At 39.1% G+C, this 27,636-nt stretch overlaps 4 protein-coding genes across 5 annotated transcripts; 2 read left to right on the forward strand and 2 right to left on the reverse strand.

Annotated features, from left to right (window-relative positions):
* Positions 1-725: 725 nt before the first annotated feature.
* LOC121869729 (cuticle protein 7-like) lies at positions 726-1,984 on the forward strand. The gene is made up of 3 exons (XM_042371292.1): positions 726-765; positions 1,355-1,486; positions 1,668-1,984. The coding sequence occupies exons 1-3, from the start codon at positions 760-762 to the stop codon at positions 1,923-1,925; spliced, it is 396 nt and encodes a 131-aa protein (XP_042227226.1). The 5' UTR covers positions 726-759; the 3' UTR covers positions 1,926-1,984.
* A 1,793-nt stretch (positions 1,985-3,777) lies between these two features.
* LOC121869730 (cuticle protein 7-like) lies at positions 3,778-5,047 on the forward strand. The gene is made up of 3 exons (XM_042371293.1): positions 3,778-3,817; positions 4,286-4,417; positions 4,599-5,047. The coding sequence occupies exons 1-3, from the start codon at positions 3,812-3,814 to the stop codon at positions 4,854-4,856; spliced, it is 396 nt and encodes a 131-aa protein (XP_042227227.1). The 5' UTR covers positions 3,778-3,811; the 3' UTR covers positions 4,857-5,047.
* A 2,045-nt stretch (positions 5,048-7,092) lies between these two features.
* LOC121869512 (cuticle protein 7-like) lies at positions 7,093-8,039 on the reverse strand. The gene is made up of 3 exons (XM_042370866.1): positions 8,025-8,039; positions 7,457-7,648; positions 7,093-7,350 (listed from the first exon to the last, which is right to left on the reverse strand). The coding sequence occupies exons 1-3, from the start codon at positions 8,037-8,039 to the stop codon at positions 7,093-7,095; spliced, it is 465 nt and encodes a 154-aa protein (XP_042226800.1).
* A 2,053-nt stretch (positions 8,040-10,092) lies between these two features.
* On the reverse strand, positions 10,093-15,226 carry LOC121869464 (cuticle protein 7-like). 2 transcript variants are annotated; one of them, XM_042370816.1, is made up of 3 exons: positions 15,194-15,226; positions 14,569-14,688; positions 10,093-10,576 (listed from the first exon to the last, which is right to left on the reverse strand). In XM_042370816.1, the coding sequence occupies exons 1-3, from the start codon at positions 15,197-15,199 to the stop codon at positions 10,301-10,303; spliced, it is 402 nt and encodes a 133-aa protein (XP_042226750.1). In that variant the 5' UTR covers positions 15,200-15,226; the 3' UTR covers positions 10,093-10,300. The 2 variants fall into 2 exon arrangements, with proteins under 2 accessions (XP_042226750.1, XP_042226751.1); XM_042370817.1 differs by lacking the exons at positions 14,569-14,688; positions 15,194-15,226 and adding an exon at positions 10,717-10,846.
* Between the last annotated feature and the right edge of the window lie 12,410 nt (positions 15,227-27,636).

The following is a 27,636-nucleotide window of genomic DNA, read 5'->3' on the forward strand; positions in this document are numbered from 1 at the left end:
AACAATGTCGCATAGTTTACCAGAAGACTAATGGTAGAGTGGCGTGGTAGTCTGCTACTGTGAGGGCGAGACGGGTTGGTGGGAGGTGTCCACGATCCTGCTGATGTTATTGTTGGTCTTACAGTTTTAAGTTCCTCTATTGTTCTTATTCCCATTAACAGCCTCGGGGAATAATCCCATATGTCCACAATACACAGACAAGTTAAGGAGTTATTATAAGCCATATGTTCTTCTATTACAGTGTGTGACGTTTTAGTGAAATAGATCTGGCAGCTTCTTCTTGTATCAAATTGTTGATTATTATCATTCATTCTGATATCATTCTATTTTATTCTTAACTTTTGTTATTTCGGATACTTGCTTCTTATTGCCCCATAACAAAGCAACTGCTGGACAGTCTTATTCCTCTTCAGCCAGACACAACCTGAATAAAAATGTGTCTTTTTAAGAATAATATTTTCTTTATTATTCAAAATCATTAATTAATTTGTAATTGTCACCGATGATGAGAAAATATTTGCTAATTTTAAAAAAAATAATTTAAGAGCTTCACCCAATTCATAACATCTTTTGTTTCACTGAGCACCTACACAGCCCCTCCCACCTCCCTTATCGTGGTTATCTTTAGAAAATATTTTTAAACCAGTTTTGTCGACCTTGGTGAGGACCCGCCCACAGTCCTCGGTAGGTATATAAGTGGTGAGGCGGCTGGGATGACCACACTCACTAACTGATTCCTTCACCAGCATCATCAACATCATGAAGGTAAAACTCTCACACTCACCCACTCACTCACTCACTCACTCACTCTCCTCGTGTGTATCAAAGCAGCAAGATCTTTACTAACGTTTGATTCTTATAAGTTCATTCATAAACAGATAGTGGCGTTTAGGTCACTCCAACTCCTTAGTTCTGGCACTTTATGCAACACAACGAATACTGGAATAATGACCCAGAGGAACATCATTGCATATTATGATTCGGGACAAACACACCACATGTGTATGAGACTCAAACTCTACAGACTGCGAGTATATATAAACAGAGTAAGTCGTCGTAATTCTCTCCATTATTCAGAAACAAAATAGTATATTCAGATGTTACAGTACAGGGACAGATTTATGCCTAGATTACAGGAATACATGACAATCAATTAGTCAATTCCCATATAACTGTACAGAAACTCTGGACATGAGTGTTAGTTCTAAATGACATTAGGTAAATATTTGCCAGTCATTATATATACACAAGTTTGTTTAGCATCACTTAGTAATGACAGTTGATATTTGCAGCCTCACCACAGGGTCACTGATAAAATAATATGAATAATTGTCACACATGTGTCATCACACAGGTGGTTCTCGCTCTGACTCTGGTGGCCGCCGCTATGGCTGCCCCGTCCAGACGTGGCTACGGCTTCTCCCCCGCCCCCGTCCCTGCCCCTGCCCCGTCCTACAGACCAGCCCCGTCCTATAGGCCAACTTATGTAATAAATATAGTTTTTTACGTGGATAACGTGCTTAAGAATATCACTTGTTTATATTTGAAAGTTCAGATAAGAATGTATTAAGTGTTTTCGAGGATAATTTATTACCAGTGCTTTTGTTTCATTTCTACTGTACTTAAACAAGTTATGAAGAAGACTTATTACACTTTCCTATTCCCAGGGTCCTGCTCAGTACAGCTTCGACTGGGCGGTGAATGACGCTCCCTCCGGTAACGACTTCGGCCACGAGGAGACTCGTAACGGTGACAACACCCAGGGGTCGTACTACGTGCAGCTTCCCGACGGTCGTCTGCAGCGGGTGACCTACACTGTCAACGGCGGCTCTGGGTACGTGGCCGAGGTCACCTACCAGGGCGAGGCTCAGTATCCATCCTACAGGCCAGCCCCATCCTACAACCCAGCCCCAGTGTATGGTTAAAACATGACCATTGTGATTTAATTATTATGTAATTTATCAATAAATCTCTACAAAAATTATTTATTTTATTTAAAATGTTTATATAACCCACTAAGAGGCTTTTTTTACCTTTCTTTTTCTGTTTTTAAGAGTAATCAGTAGAGGTTATCAGAATATTGCTTATTGTCTTTCTTCCTCTCTCATCTTCTCTCTCTCGTTTGGTTTCTACAAAATATTCGAGTTTATGATTATGTAATACTTGGTAGTCAATAAGGTCAAGATCTGCGACCAAACAACACCACTTGTATTATCACGTCAGACAACTTGTATAATATGTTACCTTGGTAACAAAGGTATGATTTCCTTTTCATTTCATCACTTTTTTATTATATATCAGTAATAAGCAGCAGATGCCAGATTTATTCTTCAATAAACTGATTCTCAAAACGACACAGGAGTGTCCAAGGGTTAGTTCTGACTTCTAAGTGCATTGTTAACGATCCAGTTGTGTTGCATAAAACGTAGATGAAGAGACTCCTTCAGTCATTTTGGACAGTCAAGAGAGAAAATGTGGACACTGAGCTGACTATCGCACCCAAAGGACAATGTTGATGGAGGTGAATCTATGTCAACTTTTCGATCATTTGTTAACTCATTCCTCAGTGGTTTATATCAACACCTCAGGTAATTTCTTTAAATAGAATGGTACCTTTTGTGATTTAAGAGTATAATTAGGTAATATAACATCTCAGTTCTATTAGTATAACAGTTTTGTTATTTTATTATAATGATAATTAGACGATTTGAACCATGTGGCTTTTAATAGATAGTTTAAAGTTTCATTATGCATACTGTCCTGTACTTCTCTAAGACTTAAACTGGGAGGAACAAACAGCAAACAACATTGATAGAAATAAATGATGTTGAAATAAACGGCAAAATAATAGTATCTCTACCCTTTTATTTTACAGTTATTTATTTTGTCGTAACAACAAGAAAATAGAAGTTATTAGAGTACAATGGTTAAGGTAATATTCTTACACATGTAGTTAAACATGAATAACTAATATGATCATCATCGTCATCATCATCATCATCGTCATCATCATCATCATCGTCATCATCATCATCATCTTCACTTCCTAAGTAACAATGTCGCATAGTTTACCAGAAGACTAATGGTAGAGTGGCGTGGTAGTCTGCTACTGTGAGGGCGAGACGGGTTGGTGGGAGGTGTCCACGATCCTGCTGATGTTATTGTTGGTCCTACAGTTTTAAGTTCCTCTATTGTTCTTATTCCCATTAACAGCCTCGGGGAATAATCCCATATGTCCCCAATACACAGACAAGTTAAGGAGTTATTATAAGCCATATGTTCTTCTATTACAGTGTGTGACGTTTTAGTGAAATAGATCTGGCAGCTTCTTCTTGTATCAAATTGTTGATTATTATCATTCATTCTGATATCATTCTATTTTATTCTTAACTTTTGTTATTTCGGATACTTGCTTCTTATTGCCCCATAACAAAGCAACTGCTGGACAGTCTTATTCCTCTTCAGCCAGACACAACCTGAATAAAAATGTGCCTTTTTAAGAATAATATTTTCTTTATTATTCAAAATCTTTAATTAATTTGTAATTGTCACCGATGACGAGAAATTATTTGGTAATTTTAACTAAAATAATTTAAGAGCTTCACCCAATTCATAACATCTTTTGTCTCACTGAGCACCTACACAGCCCCTCCCACCTCCCTTATCGTGATTATCTTTAGAAAATATTTTTAAACCAGTTTTGTCGACCTTGGTGAGGACCCGCCCACAGTCCTCGGTAGGTATATAAGTGGTGAGGCGTCTGGGATGACCACACTCACTAACTGATTCCTTCACCAGCATCATCAACATCATGAAGGTAAAACTCTCACACTCACCCACTCACTCACTCACTCACTCACTCCCCTCGTGTGTATCAAAGCAGCAAGATCTTTACTAACGTTTGATTCTTATAAGTTCATTCATAAATAGATAGTGGCGTTTAGGTCACTCCAACTCCTTAGTTCTGGCACATTATGCAACACAACGAATACTGGAATAATGACCCAGAAACAAAATAGTTTATTCAGATGGTACAGTACAGGGACAGATTTATGCCTAGATTACAGGAATACATGACAATCAATTAGTCAATTCCCATATAACTGTACAGAAACTCTGGACATGAGTGTTAGTTCTAAATGACATTAGGTAAATATTTGCCAGTCATTATATATACACAAGTTTGTTTAGCATCACTTAGTAATGACAGCTGATATTTTCAGCCTCACCACAGGGTCACTGATAAAATAATATGAATAATTGTCACACATTTGTCATCACACAGGTGGTTCTCGCCCTGACTCTGGTGGCCGCCGCTATGGCTGCGCCGTCCAGACGTGGCTACGGCTTCTCCCCCGCCCCCGTCCCTGCCCCTGCCCCGTCCTACAGACCAGCCCCGTCCTATAGGCCAACTTATGTAATAAATATAGTTTTTTACGTGGATAACGTGCTTAAGAATATCACTTGTTAATATTTGAAAGTTCAGATAAGAATGTATTAAGTGTTTTCCAGGATAATTTATTACTAGTGTTTTTGTTTCATTTCTACTGTACTTAAACAAGTTATGAAGAAGACTTATTACACTTTCCTGTTCCCAGGGTCCTGCTCAGTACAGCTTCGACTGGGCGGTGAATGACGCTCCCTCCGGTAACGACTTCGGCCACGAGGAGACTCGTAACGGTGACAACACCCAGGGGTCGTACTACGTGCAGCTTCCCGACGGTCGTCTGCAGCGGGTGACCTACACTGTCAACGGCGGCTCTGGGTACGTGGCCGAGGTCACCTACCAGGGCGAGGCTCAATTCCCTACCTACAGTGCAGGGCCATCCTATAGGCCAACCCCAGCGTATGGTTAAAACACATTTAACCATATAATTAATAAATCCCCCTACATATGTATTTATATATAGAGAAAGAAATAATATATCACTTTTGATGTGGAAATGTTGCAATATCTATGTATAGAAAGCTTTTACTTGCAATGTTAATTTTATTTTTATTTTGTTGCTTTGATTTCATAGAGAAGTAATAAATGTTATTAGACTTCTTAAAATTTATGCTTTTCCTTCTCTGTTAATCTCTGTCTGTCGTTGGGGGCTTTCTCGAAGACTGTCTGTTTAATAAGCATATAATAATAATTTTAGAGAGGCATTTTATTAAAGACACGTAAATCTGTTAGGCCAAATACTAGGTGACACTATAAAGTAAATTACTTCAAGACAAGATCTAACAACCAAAACACAAGCTGTATTATATTGTCAACTTATCTATAAATTACATTACCTTGATAACAGATGTAATGTTGGCTCTTTATCATATCGACTTTGTGTGAATTAGTAATATGAAACAGTTTTGAAATTTAATCTTCACTTGAATAAACTGTTGAAAATGAATTTGAAATTGTTGAACAAAATGGTTAAGGAGTGTGATATTTTCTTGTAAATTTTAAATCATTGTTGTATTTGCCCTAAGAACAATGGCCACTGTTGTCAAGTCTAAGACCAACAATAACATCAGCAGGTTTGTGCATACCTCCCCCATCCTGTCTCGTCCTCACAGTAGCAGCTACCAAACAGGGAGGAACTACCGACTGGGAAGATAATGGAAGCATAATGTGTTGTCTAATGGTAGACCCTGCTGCCATATGGCATCACGAAAATTGTGACCAAGTCCCACGTTGTTGATCTGTCTTTCTGCCACATTTACACACAATTGCAGGTCTCAATTGTTTCTCTTACTTGACAACACAACATACATAAAGCGTTTCTCACTATTGATTTTTTTTCGTTTTTGTATTTCTTTATAGTTCTTTATTATTATTATTATTATTATTACTATTATTATTATTATTATTATTATTGTTATTATTATTATTATTATTATTATTATTATTATTATTACTATTATTATTATTATTATTATTATTATTATTATTATTATTATTATTATTATTATTATTATTATTATTATTATTACAGAGTTATTATTATTATTGCTATCATTATTATTTTATTTTACTTTTTATTATAAATTTTATTTACTATGAATGATTATTACATTTTCGCCCCCCAGGCCCCGATGTGGGTCAGTGACCTGTGCCCGGGAGGGCTAATACCCATAAAAAAAAAAGACTACCACACCCCTCTGCCGTTAGCGTCCGTGTAAATTATACAACACTGTTACTGTGTTTCTGGCAACATGAGATAAATATGACTGTGAATGGAGTCTAGGCAAGAATAACCCTTCCAACAGGTTGTATAGGATCTGGTGTAGGCTGGCTGATGGAAGGTCAGCTGATGGAGGTCATCTTGGACGGGGAAAAACACACATCATAAGACTGAAGATGTCTAGACGATGACTTAGGACGTGATGATGATGATGATGATGATGATGATGATGATGATGATGATGATAGTAATAATAGTATTAACAATCAACATGAGACTAACTCCCACACAGTATTGTATTACCATAAACATTCTCTGATAATTTTGATTTTCCTTGATGACATGACAACTTGGTTTGAATGTAAAATTCAAAAACAGGTAGTTTAGTTGAATAAAGTAAACCGTCGTACTTGCTGGATATTATATATACAACTTAACAAAATCAAACAAAATCAATCCAATTCCAAGATTTATTACTAAGGTGAAATAATTCATAAATAAACTGACATGATGATACAGTTGGTAGGGTATTGGCTTGTGGTAATTCACAGTGTAACATAACTTGCATAATCACTTGATCAATTTTCTTGATATGATTAAATAAGCTATGTCTTAGTGCTTCTGAAGTGACAACTGCTGTATAGCTCAAGACGTTACACGAATGTTTTGATCAATGTTACGTGTGAAGGAATCAGAGTATAGATAGTCTTGGAGTAAATAGAAAGAGTTACCGAACTTTAGAGAAAAAGAAGTGATGAAAACATTGATTACTTTAAGTACTGTTATGGGATAAAACCTTTCAAGAAATTTGATAAACAAAAATATTTATATTAAAATGGACAAATTCATTAATATGTACATCAAATTTAATTTATGGTTTATTGATAATTTACGTAATCGGTCATACAATGGAGATAAGTATATTTCAACCATACACTGGGGTAGGCCTATAGGCTGAGCCTGCACCATAGGTAGGGAACTGAGCCTCGCCCTGGTAGGTGACTTCGGCCACGTACCCAGAGCCGCCGTTGACAGTGTAGGTCACCCGCTGCAGACGACCATCAGGAAGCTGCACGTAGTACGACCCCTGGGTGTTGTCACCGTTACGAGTTTCCTCGTGGCCGAAGTCGTTACCGGAGGGAGCGTCATTCACCGCCCAGTCGAAGCTGTACTGAGCAGGACCCTGGTAGGAGGAAAGTACAGTGAGAAACAAAACCTCTCGTATTAGACGTAAGAAGAATGAATATTTGTCACTATAATATCGATACACAACAGTATTCATTACTCACATAGGACGGGGTTGGCCTGTAGGACGGGGCGGGACTGAAGGAAGGGCCAGGGTTGAAGGAAGGGCCGGGGTTGAAGGAAGGGCCGGGGTTGAAGGAAGGGCCGGGGTTGAAGGAAGGGCTGGGATTGAAGCCATAACGGGGACCGGACGGGGCAGCCACAGCGGCGACCACCAGAGTCAGGGCAAGAACCACCTGTGTGATGACAAAAATGTAACAATTAATCCTCTTACTTTAGCAAGGATCCTGTGGTCATGACCCAGAGATTTAATTTAATTTATGTTGATACTTTATATTCTTAACAGATCACTTACATACCAAGTGACCTGCTTCGTAATTTACCTATGTTGTTAGAAACTAAAACACGCACACAAAGTTTTTTGTTTTCGAGTTACTTAAAGAAAAGTTATGAATAAAGTCATGGGAAGCTAATATTTGCAAAAATTTCAATTTTAATCATAAGGAGAGTGAGTGATTGAATAAGTGAAGGAGAAGTTAAGGGAGTGAGAAATAGAGAGAGTGTGAGAGTTTTAGGAGAGTGACTGAGAGAGTTAATGAGTGAGAATTTTACCTTCATGATGTTCATGATGCTGGTGAAGAAGTCAGTGAGTGAGTGTGATCATCCCAGAAGCTTCACCACTTATATACCTACCGAGGACTGTGGGCGGGTCCTCACCAAGGTCGACAAAACTGGTTTAAAAACATAATCAAAAGAGTGTCACGGTGAGGGACACGGGAGAGACTGTGTAGGTGTTCAATAAGACGTGTTATCAATAGGGTCAACTTTGCGCAAGACCAACACAAATTATACAGATTTTTCAGCTTAAAATAGGAAATTATTCATATTAATTTACGATTGCGAATATAAGAGAAAAAATAGGGTGTTTTAAGATTCATATATATGGAGGTCGTGTCTGGCTTTACTATAAAACGATAATGGTTACTACTGACTCTGATTCAGCCTCAAGAAGACAAGAACATCATACTTCCTTAACTCACCATCATCGGCTTCCTGTACAGGAAAGTTATTATCAAAATTTATTGCTCTCATTATTATTAGTAGAGGTAGGTGTCGTAGTAGTGGTAGTGGTAGTGGTAATGGAAGGTGTAGTGGTAGTGGTAGTGGTATTGGAAGGTGTAGTGGTAGTGGTAGTGGTAGTAGTAGTGGTAGTACTTCCCGAATCTCCTACCACGCCCACACAACCCAAGCCCACATGGTCCAGGTATCCGTTTGGTCTTGTGTTTATAGGGGCCTCTCAACCTAAATTAACACTATCCATAACTTACCAAACGTCACTAGTACACCTCATGGATGAACGGTGCTAGTTATAAAGGATAGCATCGTCTCATCCACCCACTCTACTGGTGACCAATGGTACGGTAAAGATGTCTAGAGTAGTTTGTTAAATGTTTGGTGATTGGCTTAGGACAATGACTAGGCTGCCATCAGGTGCGGATGTCAACTCCAGCGAGTAAGTGTTAATCCTTTGATGGCCCTGTACAAGTTAGAAGGCGGCCCCGGGTATTATAAGTTAGTTGGATATTATTTTAGTCGTCGGTTCGATTAAAGTTTAATGTTAAATAAACCAGAGTTAATGGTATAGAAACTTTTACTGACACCCTGCCACTTTGAACACAATTACAGAGTTGTGGTGTTAATTGGCAAACACAAAGAGACAAAAGGAAATCATGTTTTAGTCCTTTATTACATACAGTAGCAGACTACCACGCCGCTCTACCACTAGTGTCCGTGTAAACTATATAACATTGTTACTTTGTTTCTGGCAACAACTCAACATGAGATAAAGATGACTGTGAATCGAGTCTAGGCAGGAATAACCTGTCCAACAGCTTGTATAGGTTCGTGCCTGTGTAGGCTGGGTGAGGGAAGATCAGCTGATGGAGGTCATCTTGGACGGGGAAAAACACATATCATGTAAGACTGAAGATGTCTAGACGATGACTTTGGGTCTTCATATTATATAACACACGAGTGGAAACTTTGTTAGTTACAATGAAAAATGTTGGTCCAGCCTTTGTTCTTCCGCGAAGGTTAACTTTCAGAGTAATAAAAGGTCATAATTTGGGGTAATTAAATTGACGAAATATAATATCTCTTATGAAAGTTGTTCAAATAGGTTATGCATGAAAATAATGAAATAGTTGTTAATAGTTATTCTCTCCAAGTAGAATCTCATATCAAATAACAGAAGAAGTCAATGACTGATACAAGCTTGTGAAAAATGGATTATGAACTACCTGAAAACTAGCACAGTTCCGTTTCCATCATCCTTGCCGTTTTGGTTGCGTTAGTCAACTCATTGTCCGCCTTCTATCGCTTGACTGACCGTATTTTTTAATGCATGAAGGAGTCATCTCAAGTAAAACTCATATATATATATTACACAGGAAGACCATAACAACGTAATAGGAAGTCATGACTGATACTTTGACATTTAACTTGAATGAGAATCATCCTAGGAATTATAAATGTCACAAAAGTGATAACATTATAAGAAAATCTTCCATTTTTTACCAATATTTTATAATGTAAAGTTCTGTTGATCGGTGACCCAGCTGGCGGTCATGTGAGAGTTAATAAACACAAATAGAGACAAAGGAAGAGAGAAATGGTAGGCAAGAATCTATATTTTAATTGTATTTATTCATTATCCGTAAAACAAGAGTGGAAAAAACACCTTTGCTGCTAAATAAAGACTTTATACATAGAATTTCTACAAGCATTTTCACATTAGGAGTGAACCATTAATTTGTATATAATTTATTTATATTAGGCAATTCATTTATAAGTTTCATAATTGGCCATTAACGATGGTTTTATATGTTTTAACCATACACTGGGGCAGGTCTATAGGCTGGGGTTGGCCTATAGGATGAGCCTGGACTGTAGGTAGGGAACTGAGCCTCGCCCTGGTAGGTGACATCGGCCACGTACCCAGACCCGCCGTCGACAGTGTAGGTCACCCGCTGCAGACGACCGTCGGGAAGCTGCACGTAGTACGACCCCTGGGTGTTGTCACCGTTACGACTCTCCTGGTGGCCGAAGTCGTTACCGGAGGGAGCGTCATTCACCGCCCAGTCGAAGCTGTACTGAGCAGGAGCCTGGGAGGAGGAGAGAACGGTGAGAAACTACACCTTTGGTGAGTAATTTATTCTCACACATAATAAACGTCTTGGTACAGTCTTAACTGGGATTACATGTATGAAGAATAAGATTTGTAACTACAATATTCATTACTCACATAGGACGGGGTTGGCCTGTAGGAAGGGCCTGGGTTGAAGGAAGGGCCGGGGTTGAAGGAAGGGCCGGGATTGAAGCCATAACGGGGACCGGATGGGGCAGCCATAGCGGCGGCCACCAGAGTCAAGGCGAGAACCACCTGTGTGAGGACAAAAATGATATTTAATCGTTCTAGTGTATCAAGGATACGCTATGTTATTGAATACAGGAAATGAATTGTTTACTTTTTAATTATATCATTTGGAATTACACACACATTCATTTTTAATTATTCCTATAATTCATTCTAAATATAACTATACTTACAATGGTACTCTTGATTTCCTTTTTTTGCACGTTATCATAGTGATTTATACAGCTTTAAGTCACTTATAACAGCAGGGAACAAAAGTGTTGCAAATGACGACTTTTCTAAGTTGTTCTTCCAATGTTATGGAGGATGAAAACATTTAATGGGATGTGTTTCACCTCGCCTTACTCATTATCAATTAATGTATATAATAATTTAGTGATATGAACAACTCGATGTTTTGATGCACTCGAGGAGGATGAAGAAAAGTGAATGAGGGAGAAAATGAGTTAGAGTTTTACCTTCATGATGTTGATGATGCTGGTGAAGAAGTCAGTGAGTGAGTGTGGTCATCTCAGACACCTCACCACTTATATACCTACCGAGGAATCTGGGCGGTTCCTCACCAAGGTCGATAAAACTGGTTTAAAATTAATATGAGAAGACTGTCACGTTGAGGGAGACTAAAGAGGTTGTCGAGATGCTCAATAAGAAGTGTTATCAATAGGGTCAAGCTTGTGCAAGACCAACACACATTATACAAAATTTTTCAGCTAAAGTTTCCATTCATTCTCTCATAACTGGTAAATTGTTCATATTAATACACGATTGTGAATATAAGAGAAAAAATAGTGTTATAAGAGTCATATTTATGGAGGTCGTGTCTGGGTTTACTGTATAAAACGATAATGGTTAATACTGACTCTGATTCTTTCTTAAGTAGACAGGAGCTTCATATTTCCATAACTCACCATCATCGGCTTCCTGTACAGCATCTTATAAGGAGTTATCCCTCTCCCGTGTTTCATAATTCTACAGGAAGGTACCGATCAAAATTTATTACTATCATTGTTAATAGTAGTGGTATTAGTAGTGGTAGTGGTAGTGGTAGTGGTAATAGTAGTGGTAGTGGTAGTGGCAGTGGTAGTGGTACTGGTAGTGGTAGTGGTTGTGATTGTGGTAGTGGTAGTGGTAATGGAAGTGGTACTGGTAGTGATTGTGGTTGTGGTAGTGGTAGTGGTATCCCCAATGCCGACAACTGCTTCAGATATTGACTTTGAGGCTACAGTCACTGAATGCTGCATAGATCTGCGGCTCAACTAATTCAACACAGATAGGATAGCTACTTTTGTATTAGGATATTTAATATTAAGGTAATAAAATGGCGGCGAAGGTGTGGCTATTGGGGGACGCTGGAGGCCACGTATAAAAAAATAAGTGGTATTTGTGGTAGTGGTATTTGTGGTAGTAGTAGTAGTTGTAGTAGTAGTCGTAGCAGTAGTAGTACTTGTGGTATTAGTGATTCTTCTCAAATCTCCTAGCACGCCCAGACCATCCACGCCCACATGATCTAAGTGTCCGAGTGATCTTGTGTTTGTAGGAGTCCTTCAACCTAAATTAACACTATCCTAACTTACTGACCATCACTAGTACACGGGATAATGTACAGTCGGGGTCAAAAGTCTTGAACACTTAGCAATATCTGGCATCTACTTGTGAGTTATACATATATGATTGGGATATACTAATAACACTACTTGTCATCACATATTATGCCTGAACCACAAAAGGGGATAAAACTCTCCTTAATACCTAAGATCTTCGGGTACTTACATGCCAAATACTGTCAAGTGTTCAAGACTTTTGACCCCGACTCTATCTTATGGATGAACGGTGCTAGTTATACGGGATGGCACAAGGCCTGTCTTCGTCTCATCCACCCACTCTACTGGTGACCAATGGTACGGTAATGGTGTCTTGATGGTTTGTTAAATGTTTGGTGATTGGTTGAGGACAATGACCAGGCTGCCATCAGGTGCGGAAATCAGCTCCAGCTAGTAAGTGTTAATCCTTTGAAGGGCTTGTAGATATCAGGAGGCGGCCCCGGGTATTATTAGATAGTTGGACATTATTTTAGTCGTCAGTTCGATTAAAGGTTAATGTTAAATAAACCAGAGTTAATGGTATAGAAACTTTTACTGACACCCTGCCACTTTGAACACAATTACAGAGTTGTGGTGTTAATTGGCAAACACAAAGAGACAAAAGGAATTCATGTTTTAGTCCTTTATTACATACAGTAGCAGACTACCGCACCACTCGACCACTAGTGTCCGTGTAAACTATATAACATTGTTACTGTGTTTCTGGCAACAAGTCAACATGAGATAATGATGACTGTGAATGGAGTCTAGGCAAGAATAACCTGTCCAACAGCTTGTATAGGTTCGTGCCTGTGTAGACTGGGTGAGGGAAGGTCAGCTGATGGAGGTCATCTTGGACGGGAAAAAAACATATCATGTAAGACTGAAGATGTCTAGACGATGACTTTGTGTCTTCATATTATATAACACACGAGTAGAAACTTTGTTAGTTACAATGATCAATGTTGGTCCAGCCTTTGTTCTTCCTCGAAGGTTAACTTTCAGTGAAATAAAAGGTCATAATTTGGGGGTAATTAAAATGACCTTATATAATAATGAAATAATTTTTATTGTTATTCTCCCAAAGTAGATTTTCATATCACGACATAAAAAGTCAGTTTCTAATACAAGCCAATAAAAAATGGATCATAAATTCGGTGAAAATTAACACAGATCTTTCTCCATCATCATTGTCTTTTTGGTTGCGTTAGTCAACTCCATGTCCGCATTTTTTATGCGCGAAGGAGTCATGTCAACTACATTCCATTATATATTATGAAGGAGGACCATAACAACGTAAAAAGAAGCCATGACTAAAACTTTGATATTTAACTTGAATGATAATCATGCCAGTGACGTATAAATGTCATGTCTGTTGCATTTTGTTGAACCATTTTAAAAAAGTGAAAGAATAATAAGAAAATCTTCTAAGTTGTGTTGATCGGTGACCCAGCTGGTGGTCACGTGATAAATAATAAACACAAATAGAGACAAAGAGGGAGAGAGATAGGGTAGATAATAATCTATTTGTTAATTATATTTATTCATTATTCAAAAAACAAACGAGGAAAAAACACCTTTGGTGCTAAATATTGACTTTATACATAGAATTAATGAAAGCATTTTCACAATAGGAGTGAACCATTAATTGGTGCATAATTTACTTATATTCGGGAAATTATTAATAAGTTTCATAATTGGTCATTAACGATGGTTTTATATGTTTCAACCATACACTGGGGCAGGTCTATAGGCTGGGGTTGGCCTATAGGCTGATCCTGGACTGTAGGTAGGGAACTGAGCCTCGCCCTGGTAGGTGACATCGGCCACGTACCCAGAGCCGCCGTCGACAGTGTAGGTCACCTGCTGCAGACGACCGTCGGGAAGGTGCACGTAGTACGATCCCTGGGTGTTGTCACCGTTACGACTCTCCTGATGGCCAAAGTCGTTACCGGAGGGAGCGTCATTCACCGCCCAGTCGAAGGTGTACTGAGCAGGAGCCTGGGAGGAGGAGAGAACGGTGAGAAACTACACTTCTGATGAGTAATTATCCTCACACATTATAAACGTCTTGGTACAGTCTTAACAGGGATTACATGTATGAAGAATGTGATTTGTATCTACAGTATTCATTACTCACATAGGACGGGGTTGGCCTGTAGGAAGGGCCGGGGTTGAAGGAAGGGCCGGGGTTGAAGCCATAACGGGGACCGGATGGGGAAGCCATACCGGCGGCCACCAGAGTCAGGGCGAGAACCACCTGTGTGATGAAAAAAAATATACTTAATCTTTCTAGTTTATCAAGGATCCTGTGATCAGGTTCCAAAGATTAAATCTGGTTGATACATCAGAATATGAAACGTTATGTTTTACAGTAAATGAATTGTTTACTTTTTACTTATATTATTGAAAACTACATACACGTTTAGAGATAATTATTCCTATAATTCACTGTACTTACAATGATACCTTTGATTTGCTTTGTTTACTCATTCTCATAATCTTTACTACTAGTGGTTTATACAGCTGTAAGTCACTTATTACAGCAGGAAACAAAAGTGATACAGGTGAAGGCTTTTCTAAGTTGTTCTTCCAATGTTATGGAGGATGTAAACATTTAATGGGATGTGTTTAACCTCTCCTTACTCATTATCACTATTGATGTATAATAATGATTTGACGCTAATAAAGAACTCGGTGTTTTGATACACACTCGAGGAGGATGAAGAAAAGTGAATGAGGGAGAAAATTAGTTATAGTTTTACCTTCATGATGTTGATGATGCTGGTGAAGAAGTCAGTGAGTGAGTGTGGTCATCCCAGACGCCCCACCACTTATATACCTACCGAGGACTCTGGGCGGATCCTCACCAAGGTCGATAAAACTGGTTTAAAAATATTTTCTGGAGAGCATTAGGTTAAGCCAGGTGGGAGAGGCTATGGAAGAGTTCAATAAGACCAGAAATGTTGCAAATGGGGTCAAGCTTTTGTAAAACTAATACTTATTCTGCAACCAGTCAACATATTGCAACTAAGATTACCGGGTGGAAGTGCCATTAACACAACGAATTAGACAAAAAGAAAATGGAAAATAGGAAAATCAAATTGTGTTGGATTCCTTACCTCGCCATCATACTGGAATATCAAACCATCTGGATGATCCTTAAATGATAGAAGCAGATGAAAAACGCTAAGAAACATGACTCTGCTCTGAAGGGCTATTAAACCACCTCTTAGCCCCTATTTTACATGTGTTGTAGTTGTTAAGTAGTTTATGATGGGGTACATTGCCTTGCTGCAGAAGAAAGGCTTTGGACTGTAGGTTACGATGTTTTGCATTATGGTTGCGTGTACACTATTCAGACGAGGTCTCTCTCTCTCTCTCTCTCTCTCTCTCTCTCTCTCTCTCTCTGCATGACAAACACTCAAAATAACATACGTGAAGCCTAATACACATATGAGTTATTCCACTTGATACACTTAAATAGCTCCACGAGAATGTAACACTGCTTGACTGTTGATAATCTTTCTCTCCCTGTTTTTTTTTTGTTTCTATTAATCGTTTTATCGTGCACCAGTTCCACAGATCCTCTCAGTTTCTTCCTCAACACCATAAGTAGGGCTGTTTGTGTCACGTTTCCTTTGTGAACTTTCATGGTCGGTCATGAAAGAGAGCAAAAACTGGCAGGGAAATTTCTCTCCAGTTTTGATCACGGTTTTTCCCGATGGTACTGCTGGTCTAGGGGAAAATATTGGTATACGGAAGAGACAAAACAAAGCTAATGACTTATTCTATTTTATTCTAGAGGTTTGGTCATCGGACTTACGGGGTTAAATCATCGTACTCAAGGGGTTAAATCATCGTACTCAAGGGGTTAAATCATCGTACTCAAGGGGTTAAATCATCGTACTCAAGGGGTTAAATCATCGTACTCAAGGGGTTAAATCATCGTACTCAAGTGTATCAGTTTAGTATCACGTAACATTAGAATCATCACTCACATCACATCACAAAATAGCAGGACTTAAAGAGCTGTAGATTTTCTAAAATAACCTAACCTAACCCACATATTTTTCCTCATTGAAATTGGTTTTATAATTATTTCAATACTGGGAATAAGGTTCTGTGGGAAGGTTTTTTTTTTTTTTTGGTCATAGAAAAGATAACTAGAGAGAAATTATTATATATTAGTAGCATTCCTTTTATTTATTTCTTATTTACTATATTTTTTATCTATTTCAGTTTTAATTAGACATTCACAAAAAGACGTGTCTAATTATCTTTAAAAACAACGCAAATCCTAAAATCTGGTTGAGAAATAGTTCTAAATTTGTCCAGATTTTCCTTTCACGTCATAAAAAGATTTTAATATCGTGTTATCAGTATAATCTGCTGATGACGATGATACTTGAAGTTGGAAAGGGAATAAACTGGTGAGGAAATTCTTGAACAAATAATGTATGTAAGTATTTTCTGAGTATTGCTGACTGTATTATGTGTGTGTGTGTGTGTGTGTGTGTGTGTGTGTGTGTGTGTGTGTGTGTGTGTGTGTCTGTGTCTGTCTGTGTGTGTGTGTCTGTGTCTGTGCATATTTTTCACGATAAATTTCTGCACGTCTGTCTGTCTGTCTGTCTGTAAAACTCCCATATCAACATCATATTTAATTTGGGTCTACACGTATATCACCCTAACACCTGTCTAATTTGACCTCACTGATACGATACTTTCTACGTGAGAGAATTTTTTGGTTTACCGAGTACACCTGAGCATCACAGGTAGCTACTAATGTGGTCAGCCTTGGTGCTAAATACAACTAATATCTATAAGTTGCCGGACACACACACACAGAGGCTTCAAAACAGCATCGTGATGTTATGCCCAGGTATTTATATAATTTTTTTGTTCATCCTTGTTAAAAATTTTCGTTTTTAGTCGTTTTTATAAATAAGATTTTATGAACGCTGCTTAATAACCCTGATAGTTGAAGCATAAAAGTTCAAGAAGAAGAACTACAACAAAAATAAGAAGAAAAGAACAACAACAACAACAATAACAACAGGAAAGAAGAACAAAAACAAGAACACGAACACGAACAAGAACAAAAAAAGACCCCCACCAGACAGGCTGCTTTCTCACTGCTCACTCAGCATTTTTTTCATTATTTACAACATATACTAATCGGTCGTCCAAGCAGGCAAGTAATTATATACGCTTGTTGAAATCTGATGGTATCTATTATTTACTGATTATATATATTGTAAATTATAGGTGTTGAATTAGTTAGAATTTGTTGGTTATTTGTTTTAAGTTATTGATAATATTTTAAGTTGTGATTTATTGGTTATTTTATTGTGTATTTTGAAGTATTGTTGGTTGATTAGTTGTTTTATTTATAAGTTATTTGGTTATCCTACTCCTCCTCCTCCTCCTCCCCGTTTCTTCATCTCCTCCTATTCCTCCTCGTTTCTCCTCCTCCTCTACTCCTGATCGTTCCTCCTCCTACACTTCCTCCTCCTCCTTCTTCACTGATAAAGCTTTTTGACTGCAATCTCTCTCTCTTTGTATTCAGTCTCACGGGAACCTCCACAGATGTTGATCAGTGGAGCTGCCCTGATAATAATGGTTGCCCTTCGTGTAACGAGGATGGCCGGCCCAAGGGCCATCTAGGTGTGAATTTGTTTAAGGTGTAGAAGCTGTCGCCAACACAACAACCACACCCAAGTTAACGAGCTGCATGACCCAGTGTCAAGGAATAGTCCGAGAAGACCGGACAACTCGCCAACTGCACTAGCTAACTATTACCCCGGAACACGGTCCGCAAATCGATTAACATCCAGGTTCCCAATTACTGCTGGGTAGACAGAGGCAAATGGCGTAAAGAAACTTGCCCATAGTTTCACCCGGCCCGGGATCGAACCCGGGTCCTCTCGCATGCGAAGCGAGAATGACCATTACACCACAGGTTCGTCCTAAACACACACGCACACACTTAACTGGTTGACTTAAACTAAAAATAATACCCCAAAATAAGAACACCAACACTACACTATGAATTTACCTTAATAAGATACGTTCTCTTAGAACCTGTTAGGAAATAGATTTATGTTTACCTCATGTTAAATAAACGTATCTACTTAAGTTAGTCTTAGTGAAGCATTGAAAATATTTCTGTAAGATATTTTTGGTGTTTTATCTTAAGTCAATTAGTTAGGTTAATAATTATATGTTGTTTAGAGAAATTTTGATCGCATGAGCCTTTGTGAATCAGGAATCGGAAGAGGTCTCGATCGTGCATGGGAAAAATATGTTATCGAATCTTCTTGTTCACTTTCACACTGCAAGATGAAGCACCGGGTGAATCAGGTCGATTTAAAATATTACAAATTGTGAAGCATTTTCTATACTTTTTTTCTTATTATAACTGGTCTTTAATATGTTACTGCAGGAAACACCTCAAGGAAATCTGGCTATATTTTATTACGAAAGCAAGAAGCGTGAGTTTTATAATTCTGATTCTGAGTTCATAAGTCCGAGGAAATAATTTTGGGAGAAATATTATAAATTGAAACTATTTTTATTTATTTTTTCAAGGTAATAGATCGTAAAATGGCCAAGGCGTGTATGTTCACTGTTCACATCTTTATCTACCTTGAAGAGACGTGAGAGACTCGTAAAGGCTCAAGTATATCAGATAATCTTAAGTTTAATATAGATCACATTTCCAAGGCACTTCCTCGTGTATATTTCCTCATCCACCAAAAATACAGAAAAAAAAATAGGTGAATTTCCCTAGTCAGTAGAGGTGTAAGAACGCATCTGCAATACCATCAAAATTAATACGTACAGTATATACATTTCACTCCCATTGCTCTAGGCGTCTGTCTGTCCATTAGATTATTTTTTCTTTTTTATTATTAATGTAATTTTTTTCTGCTAAAAACTTCCTAGCTAGTACGATATGTTTTCCAGTTTACCGTAAAGTACTACTCGTTTTGTCTCTCTCGAAATATTTGCTCTGTGGATTTTTTTAAAGGTCCAACCTCACCCAGTGGACGGAACTGGTTTAATGTCTCCGTGTTTGTTTGGTATCCTCTTTTTTTGTTGCTGTTTGTGTGTTTATCATACGTTTGGAAGCGCTGTTTGGGTAAGACAGTGTCAGTTCTGTGTTGTTGTGAGATCAGCTGTTGTGGTTGGCTCCTCCTTTTATGAAATCTGCTCTAATTCATCGCCCTACCGAAAAGAAACTCTAAGACGAGCAGTGAGAGGAGAGAAACGGAGCAAAGTGTCACAAGAGTTGGGGTAAAGAATGAATTTAGACATTTTCAGTGTTTGGTTTTTTATTGTCGATTGCAGGGCCTCCCTCACTCTCTCCTTGTGCATTAAAAAACGAAGGGCTCTGTTTACATTATGCTATATTCACACTTTACCGAATGGGCCGTCAAGCTTACGAGACCAATTTTCACCCAAAACGACAGAAAACGACATACTGAAAATATTATACTGAAAAAAAGTGAAAACAGTAGGAGAAATGCACTGGTTCTGAGAGCGTCATTAATGTGGTGAAATAGATGTCTTTCTAAACATTCACGTTCTTGTAATTTCCCGTAAAATCTTTCGAGTGAGAAAACTTTAAAATAAATGTGTTGTAAAAGTGAAGGATGTTAGGGAAAAAACTCTACCTGGGCGTTGTGTGTCACCTCACCTACATCAGCTACCATGACCAACAGGGTGAGTACTGATCCAACAGACTGATATAGATAAACATTGCATCTAGTTGAACGGTTTACTTGTAGTTAATGAACAAAAACAGCTAGAAATACCCATATATTAAAGTCAATAATTATAATAATAATAATAATAATAATAATATTAACCTCTTCAATTACTCTATATTAACACCCTACACCCTGGCCCTCAGTAAGTGTCTATAAGTACACCCTGAACCTTAATTACACTGTGTAGTACAAGACCATTGACACCCTGACAAAGCACATTGTTAGGTGGAGTGTTTTTTGTCACAGCTCAGAGTGTGTTGAGTGTAATGAGGCATAACGCCTCCAGTGTTGAGTTAGTAATGATGCTGTCAGTGTACCTCCCAGTGTTGCCATTCCCTCTTGTCATACGTTCAGTTCCGTTCAGAAGTTCGTGGTACACTGGCGGTGAATGGTGCATAGTCTGTTGTACCCTTCCTGGACGACAGGTCACTACACCGACCCTCCCACCAGCACACACAGTGGAACTGGCAACGGAGCAATGTGATTCGTTCGAATTATGGGATAAGTCTGGAAATGTTAGGTTAGGTTCGGTTTGATTTGATTTTGTAAAGTTATGTTAGGTTCGAGTTTAGTTTGGTAATGTTAGGTTAGGTTAGGTTGGGATTTATTTTTTATTTTTTGTCTTCTCTTCTGTTCTTTTTAGAGAAGGTTAGTTGAGGGTACTGATGGTTGCCATAATTTTAAGCTCACTTTAGAGTTCGAAGGAACACTCGTATTCAAAGCTTCCAGCGCATCCCTGGCGAAGTTATAAGTCTAAAAATTTTAGAAAGAAAAAAGAAGAAATCATTGAGACAATTAACACCACATACAACAAAGGCAAAAACTTGCAAAAAAGAAAGATGTTGAAAAAGTTGCAAAATGGTAAAATTATGGGGTGTGCTAAAGGCTTTGAATCACACTGCTCCGTTGCCAGTTCCACTGTGTGTGTTGGTGGGAGGGACAGGCGATGCACCCTTCACCTCCAGTGTACAGTACCACGAACTTCTGAACGGAACTGTACATCTTATCTCCCACCAATCAGCGTTACCAGTTTTCTCTTGTCACCCGTACACCATATCTCGCATCAGTCAATGTTACCAACTCTATCTTGTTACGCGTACCTAATCTCCCACCACCCAGCGTTACCAACTTTATCTTGCTACCGTCCGTCCCACCAGCATCACCCAGTATTACCAACTCTTTAAGTGTACTCTTTCACCTTTCCCACTAACGACAATAAAGTTAGGTGTGTGTGTGTGTGTGTGTGTACCAAACTAATCCCACTGAAGTATCGACCTTACAGTAACTAAGAGACCAAATGTAATTACGCAACATTACCGTGATTGCCGTGTCATAACAGAGGAAAAACAAATATTTCTGGTGATTTTTTTTACGATTTTTATATGAAATGATTTGTGTTGATAGCAAAAGATATCAAACCAGTTAGGTTATTTAAATGACCTTCTTACGGGTAATTAGGGTGATTATATTACTAAATTATGATATATTTTTACAAGTTAGAGTAGTTATGGTACGTTAATGACCTTGTTAGTTAGTTATATAAGACTGAATTACTGTGATATGCAAATAGGCACCGCCCGTGAAAGTAATCTAGTGTACGTATGTTTATAACTGAGGTAATGTGTGTGTGTGTGTGTGTTGTTTGCATATGCGTGTGTGTATATGCGTGTCGTGTATGTGCCTGTGTATGTATGTATGTGTGTGTATGTATGTATGTGTGTGTAAGTATATCGCAGACCCTGCTATAATGACTCATCGACCTCGTTAGTGGGCACCAGTAGACAGATCAAGGTAAGCACATTATCATACCTGTCGCCCGTGAACAGTTTTTTTTTTAGCTCGTTATAATTTTTATTTTTTACATATAACATTAAACAAACAAGCTGTCAGAGTAGGTAATGTAATAAAGTGTTTGAGGACATACCTACACGCTAATGGGTCAAGGTAATGATAATAACACCTACCTTGCCTCCTGAGTGTGTGTGTGTGTGTGTGTAGAAGTAATGATAACTTATGAATCATGATAACTGGCCGCCCACCACCCACCATTGGCCGCCAACCACCCACCATTGGCCGCCAACCACCCACCATTGGCCGTCAACCACCCACCCCTAGCCGCCCACAAGTCACCTGAGATCACGTCACCAACACCATCATCACGACTACCAGATGTGGTTAGAGAAGTGACCCAAGTATGGTGAACGATGATACCAGGTCACCAGTGTTGACCCTGACCTAGTTAACCTCTCCCATAATCTCCGCTACCACCACCACTACTACTACCATTCACCACTATTCATTACTACCACCACTACCACCATTCACTACCACCACTACCTACACAAAAGTATCACATCTACAAATAATACGTACATGAACAATACAGTGTAGGGCTCATGGAGATCTGACATTCCACAGTGACGTCATTCTAGCATTTAATAATAGTTCCCATTGTTGTTATTTTTGTTGTTGTTTTGTTATTGTTATTTTTTGTTGTTGCTTTGTTTTTTTCTTATTGTCTTCTTGTTGTTATTGTTGTTTTATTGTTGTTGTTTGTTAAGAAAATTTGTCTCCAAGCAAAAGGGTCAAGGGTTTGATTCCCGGCCGTGGAAGAGGATAGGGTTTTCTCTCTCTCTACACGTCAGACTTACAACACTCAACACTAAATTAAGAACACCGTCTTGGCGTCCTACCTAATGGAAGAACAGCCCTTGAGTGTACCAGCATCCTGCCAAGGGGGGGGTAGAGTACCACCTATTCATCCATGCTGCATCACGCTGGGTGGAAACTTATACGAATGGAAATAATATTGACCAGGAACACCAACTCTAATTATAATCTAACATTGTACAGTCGCTCAAAAAAACTATCTGTACTCCGGGTGATCGATGAATTCCAGAATGAACACTGTGACTCCTGTTGTCACGTAGGGTTGTCAAAATCCTTCGTGCGTTGTGTCATATTTTTTCAACATGATTTTGTATGGATATTTTTTTTGAGTGACTGCACATAAAGATTATTCATAATAAAGTAATATTTTGATTATATTTAACTTCAATTACCATATATCTACATAGGTATATAATGTACAGTATATGTTATAGGATTAAATAAGCAAGTGTCTGTGGATACAAGATTGACTTCATTACGTTATTAGGAAAGATTGTACGGGGTTAACGTCAGTTCAGATCAGTATATTGCTACACTTTTTCCTACGGTTCATAACAAAGGTCCTTGTTTGACCCGTCCACCAGTCCAGTGTATTAGATTAAATTATTTTGTTCATTATTTTTTTTTGGTGTGAAACTGTTTAATATAGATGCCTGCAGCTCAGTATATTACACGGGAACATTTTGTGGAGTCATATACACCAACACTCTCCTCCAGCATTCTTCTCCAACACTCTCCCTCACACTCTCCCCCACACTTTTCCCCCACACACTCTTCCCCACACACTCTCTCCCCCACACACACTCTCCCCACACACTCTCTCCCCAAACCTCCCCCCACACACACTCTCCCCACACACTCTCTCTCCCACACTCTCCCACACACTCTCTCCCACATTCTTCCTCACTTCTTTCCCCCACACTCTCACCACACTCACCCCCACACTCTCCCCAACACTCTCCCACACCCTCATACTCTCCCCCACACTCTCCCCAACACTCTCCAACACTCTCCCACACACACTCTCCCTCATACTCTCCTCCACACTCTTCCTCTCTCTCCCTCTCCCTCACCCACACTTCCAACACTCCCCCCACACTCTCCCCCACACTCTCTCCCACACTCTCTCCCACACACTCTCCCCCACACAGGTGATACCCATCAGAACGCTCCCACCTGCTCACGACTATGACATATGACGGTCGGGAGTCTTGGCCAGCGGGTCTTGGGGTCAGCAGCGGCCCACACTGTAATCTGGACCAGAAAAACGAAACTTTACATAATTGAAACAAACTGGTTTATTCCGTAACCCACATCAATATACATTTCAAATTTCGTGAGCACACCTTGACACACCTTGACACACTCATTACCTGGTGACTGAAAGGCCTCATACTCGCCATCATTCTAACGTGAAGTAATATTTTGTGGTTTACTTTCCCGAGTTTGTGTTAATAAATCCGCTTTGATACCTGAGTCTTGTGAAATATTTTTGGTGAATCTTGTTGAAGCTTCACATTGACGATTAGTTGAAGTTAAGTAATAATATGTAGTGTTGTAGACTAATTAAGTGATGGAGAGGTGAAATTAGTTCATTCAGAAGCACTCAGGAAAGATGATGATGATGATGATGATGATGATGATGATGATGATGATGATGATGACGATGATGATGAAGTAAACGAGGGAGACTTTTAACAACAGACCAATAAAAGATAATAATAATAATAATAGAGATATGATATAAATACAATGAATGATACAGAGAGTTAAAACCTGTGTGTGTGTGTGTGTGTGTGTGTGTGTGTGTGTGTGTGTGTGTGTGTGTGTGTGTGTGTCGTGAGTCTCATCCATGAACCTTACTCAAGAGCTTCACGTTCATTAACAATTGACCTAAAACTTTATATCAACGTATTGGTGATAGTGATGATGATGATGATGGTGACCTAAGTTAAGCAATGGTGAGAAGACTTGTCATGGTGATCACACATTATAACACCATTTTTATCATTATATTTTTTTTTCCATTGTTACTTATTTTATATAAATGTATAAAGGTGTTTTATATATACACCTGTGTTAATTATCTTACCTGCGAGCCTGAGGATTAAATTATCTATTTCTCACTTGAGGTGTTGTGTATCTGATAATAATTTCTCATCATGACCAGTAGGTGTGTGGGGGGTGTAGGGGGGTGGGGGAGGATGGAGGAGGATGGGTTGGAGGAGGGGTGGGGTAGGGGGAGAGGTGGGTGCAAGCGAGGAGGGAGGTGTGTGACGAGAGGGTGGGGAGGGTGTGTGGAGGCTGGTGTGTGAAAGATTGAGAGGGAAAGTGTGTGTGTGTGTGAGAGAGGGAGAGTGAGGGAGAGCACTGGGGTATGAAGAATTAGATCAACAGTGCAAGAATGTCCGCCCCGTGATGACAGGTGAAGGGCAACACCTGGCCGTGTGAACACCTCTATTAATATTACCTTGTATGTGTGTGTGTGTGTGTGTGTGTGTGTGTGCGTGTGTGTGTGTGTGTGTATCATATTTTTTACATAATATTTCAACACTTTCGCCACCTTTTCTTCGCATTTCTTCCACCATTATCATACTATATCATCATCTCCCATATCTTTAGTTTTCATTTATCATTTTCCTTTGGTCAACTAAACACGAAAAACGAAGAAGATGAGTAAAGATGACAGCTAGATTGCAACAGTTCCGGTCTCAATGTGTCACTGTCGTTCCTAACAATACTTTTAAGCCAGAAAATCGCCTCCAGGACCAATAAATCACCTAAGAATCACCAAAGTATTAACGCCATCAGATAAAGTTTACTTTCATCTGCGCCTTCAGTTTCACCCTCAGTTGGTGCTTAGTCGTCCTTATCCCCTTAGTATTACGCTACAGAACCACAACATCGTTCCTATCACCTCACTCTCGCTCTATACGGCCTCAAAGACGTCCCTATCACCTCACTGTCACGCTAAAGGACCACAAACTCGTCCCTACCACCTCAGTATCGTGCTACATGGCCACAATGTCGTCCCCATCACCTCACTGTCACTCTACATGGCCACCTCATTGTCACTCTACAGGGCCACAAAGTCGTCCCCATCACCTCACTGTCACTCTACATGGCCACCTCATTGTCACTCTACAGGGCCACAAAGTCATCCCTATCACCTCACTGTCATACTACAGGGCCTCAAAATCGTCTCTATCACGTCAATATCATGCTACATGGCTACAATATCGTCTCCATCACCTCGTTATCCCGCTACGAGGCCACAAACTCGTCCCCATCATCTCACTGTCACGCTACAGGGCCACAAAGTCGTCCACCTCCTTAGTGTATCTTTATACACCATAACCTTGCCCCCATCCCCTTACTCTCACCCTCCCAAGGTAGCTATTATTAGTTCTCGACGGCATTAATTCCGGGTTCCAGCTTCACGATTTCCATCCCTCCCATTGGACGCCACTGTTAATAATTCCCCCATGCTTCTTCTGGAGCCTCCCTCACGAACACCCTTCACAACACGTAGAAGAAAAGAGAGAGAGACAGAGAGACTGAGAACGAGAGAGACAGAGATAAATATTCAAAGCTGTGAGGGTTTTTTAAGTGAGAAACATCAATGACTGATCTACTTACATCATCTCGTCGATAGCGTGTAATAACCAACTAACACGATATTCTCCCATAACATTACGTATAGTGTCATTAGTATCGTGAGAGGCATGATAGTACAGATTGTATACTAAAGAATGTAAGTGTTATTGTTAGCGTGGAAGAATTTGATGATTCACGTTTAGTATAAGTGTATTGATCTCAGGTGTTGGGTATTGAGTAGGTGGCTTAGGATTAGTGTGTGTGTGTGTGTGTGTGTGTGTGTGTGTGTGTGTGTGTGTGTGTTTTGTCTCGGCAAATTACTATCGTTATTCACACCTGTTTTACGTCGTCAATCTCCCCTACTATCTGAGGTGTCTCTTTACCTTGATGTAACTTATGTAACAGAGAGAGACAGAAACAGAGAGAGACAGAAACAGAGAGAGACACAGAGAGAGAGTCAGAGATAGAGAGATATAGAGAGAGAATATGCGTGTGTGTGTGTGTCGGGCCAGGTATACACCGTGCTAATTAGACTGACACATCCTGTACCAGGTGTCCGGCCATCACAATCACATCCTGTCTCATGGATTATATTCTGTCGTGACCATATTGGTGTGAAAATTAATGACACCTGTACAAAGTTTATGACATATATGACACCTGTACAAAGTTTATGAAATACATGACATCTGTACAAAGTTAATGAAATATATGACACCTGTACAAAGTTTATGAAATATATGACATCTGTACAAAGTTAATGAAATATGACACCTGTTCAAAGTTAATGAAATATATGATACCTGTACAAAGTTAATGAAATATATGACACCTGCACAAAGTTAATGAAATATATGACACCTGTACAAAGTTTATGAAATATATGACATCTGTACAAAGTTAATGAAACATGACACCTGTTCAAAGTTAATGAAATATATGATACCTGTCCAAAGTTAATGAAATATATGACACCTGCACAAAGTTAATGAAATATATGACACCTGTACAAAGTTACAGATTCTTACAGTAATAATTCACTTCACAAATTCTTCCTCAAGCAACTAATATTTGTCTGTATGTATGTGTGTATTTATTTATTCCATATATACTTCCTAGTGTACTTACGTATATGATAATCTCCCTCATACCGACAAACACACTCA

This window comes from Homarus americanus, unplaced genomic scaffold, assembly GCF_018991925.1.
Source record: "Homarus americanus isolate GMGI-L3 unplaced genomic scaffold, GMGI_Hamer_2.0 scaffold23578, whole genome shotgun sequence".
NCBI classification, from domain to species: domain Eukaryota; kingdom Metazoa; phylum Arthropoda; class Malacostraca; order Decapoda; family Nephropidae; genus Homarus; species Homarus americanus.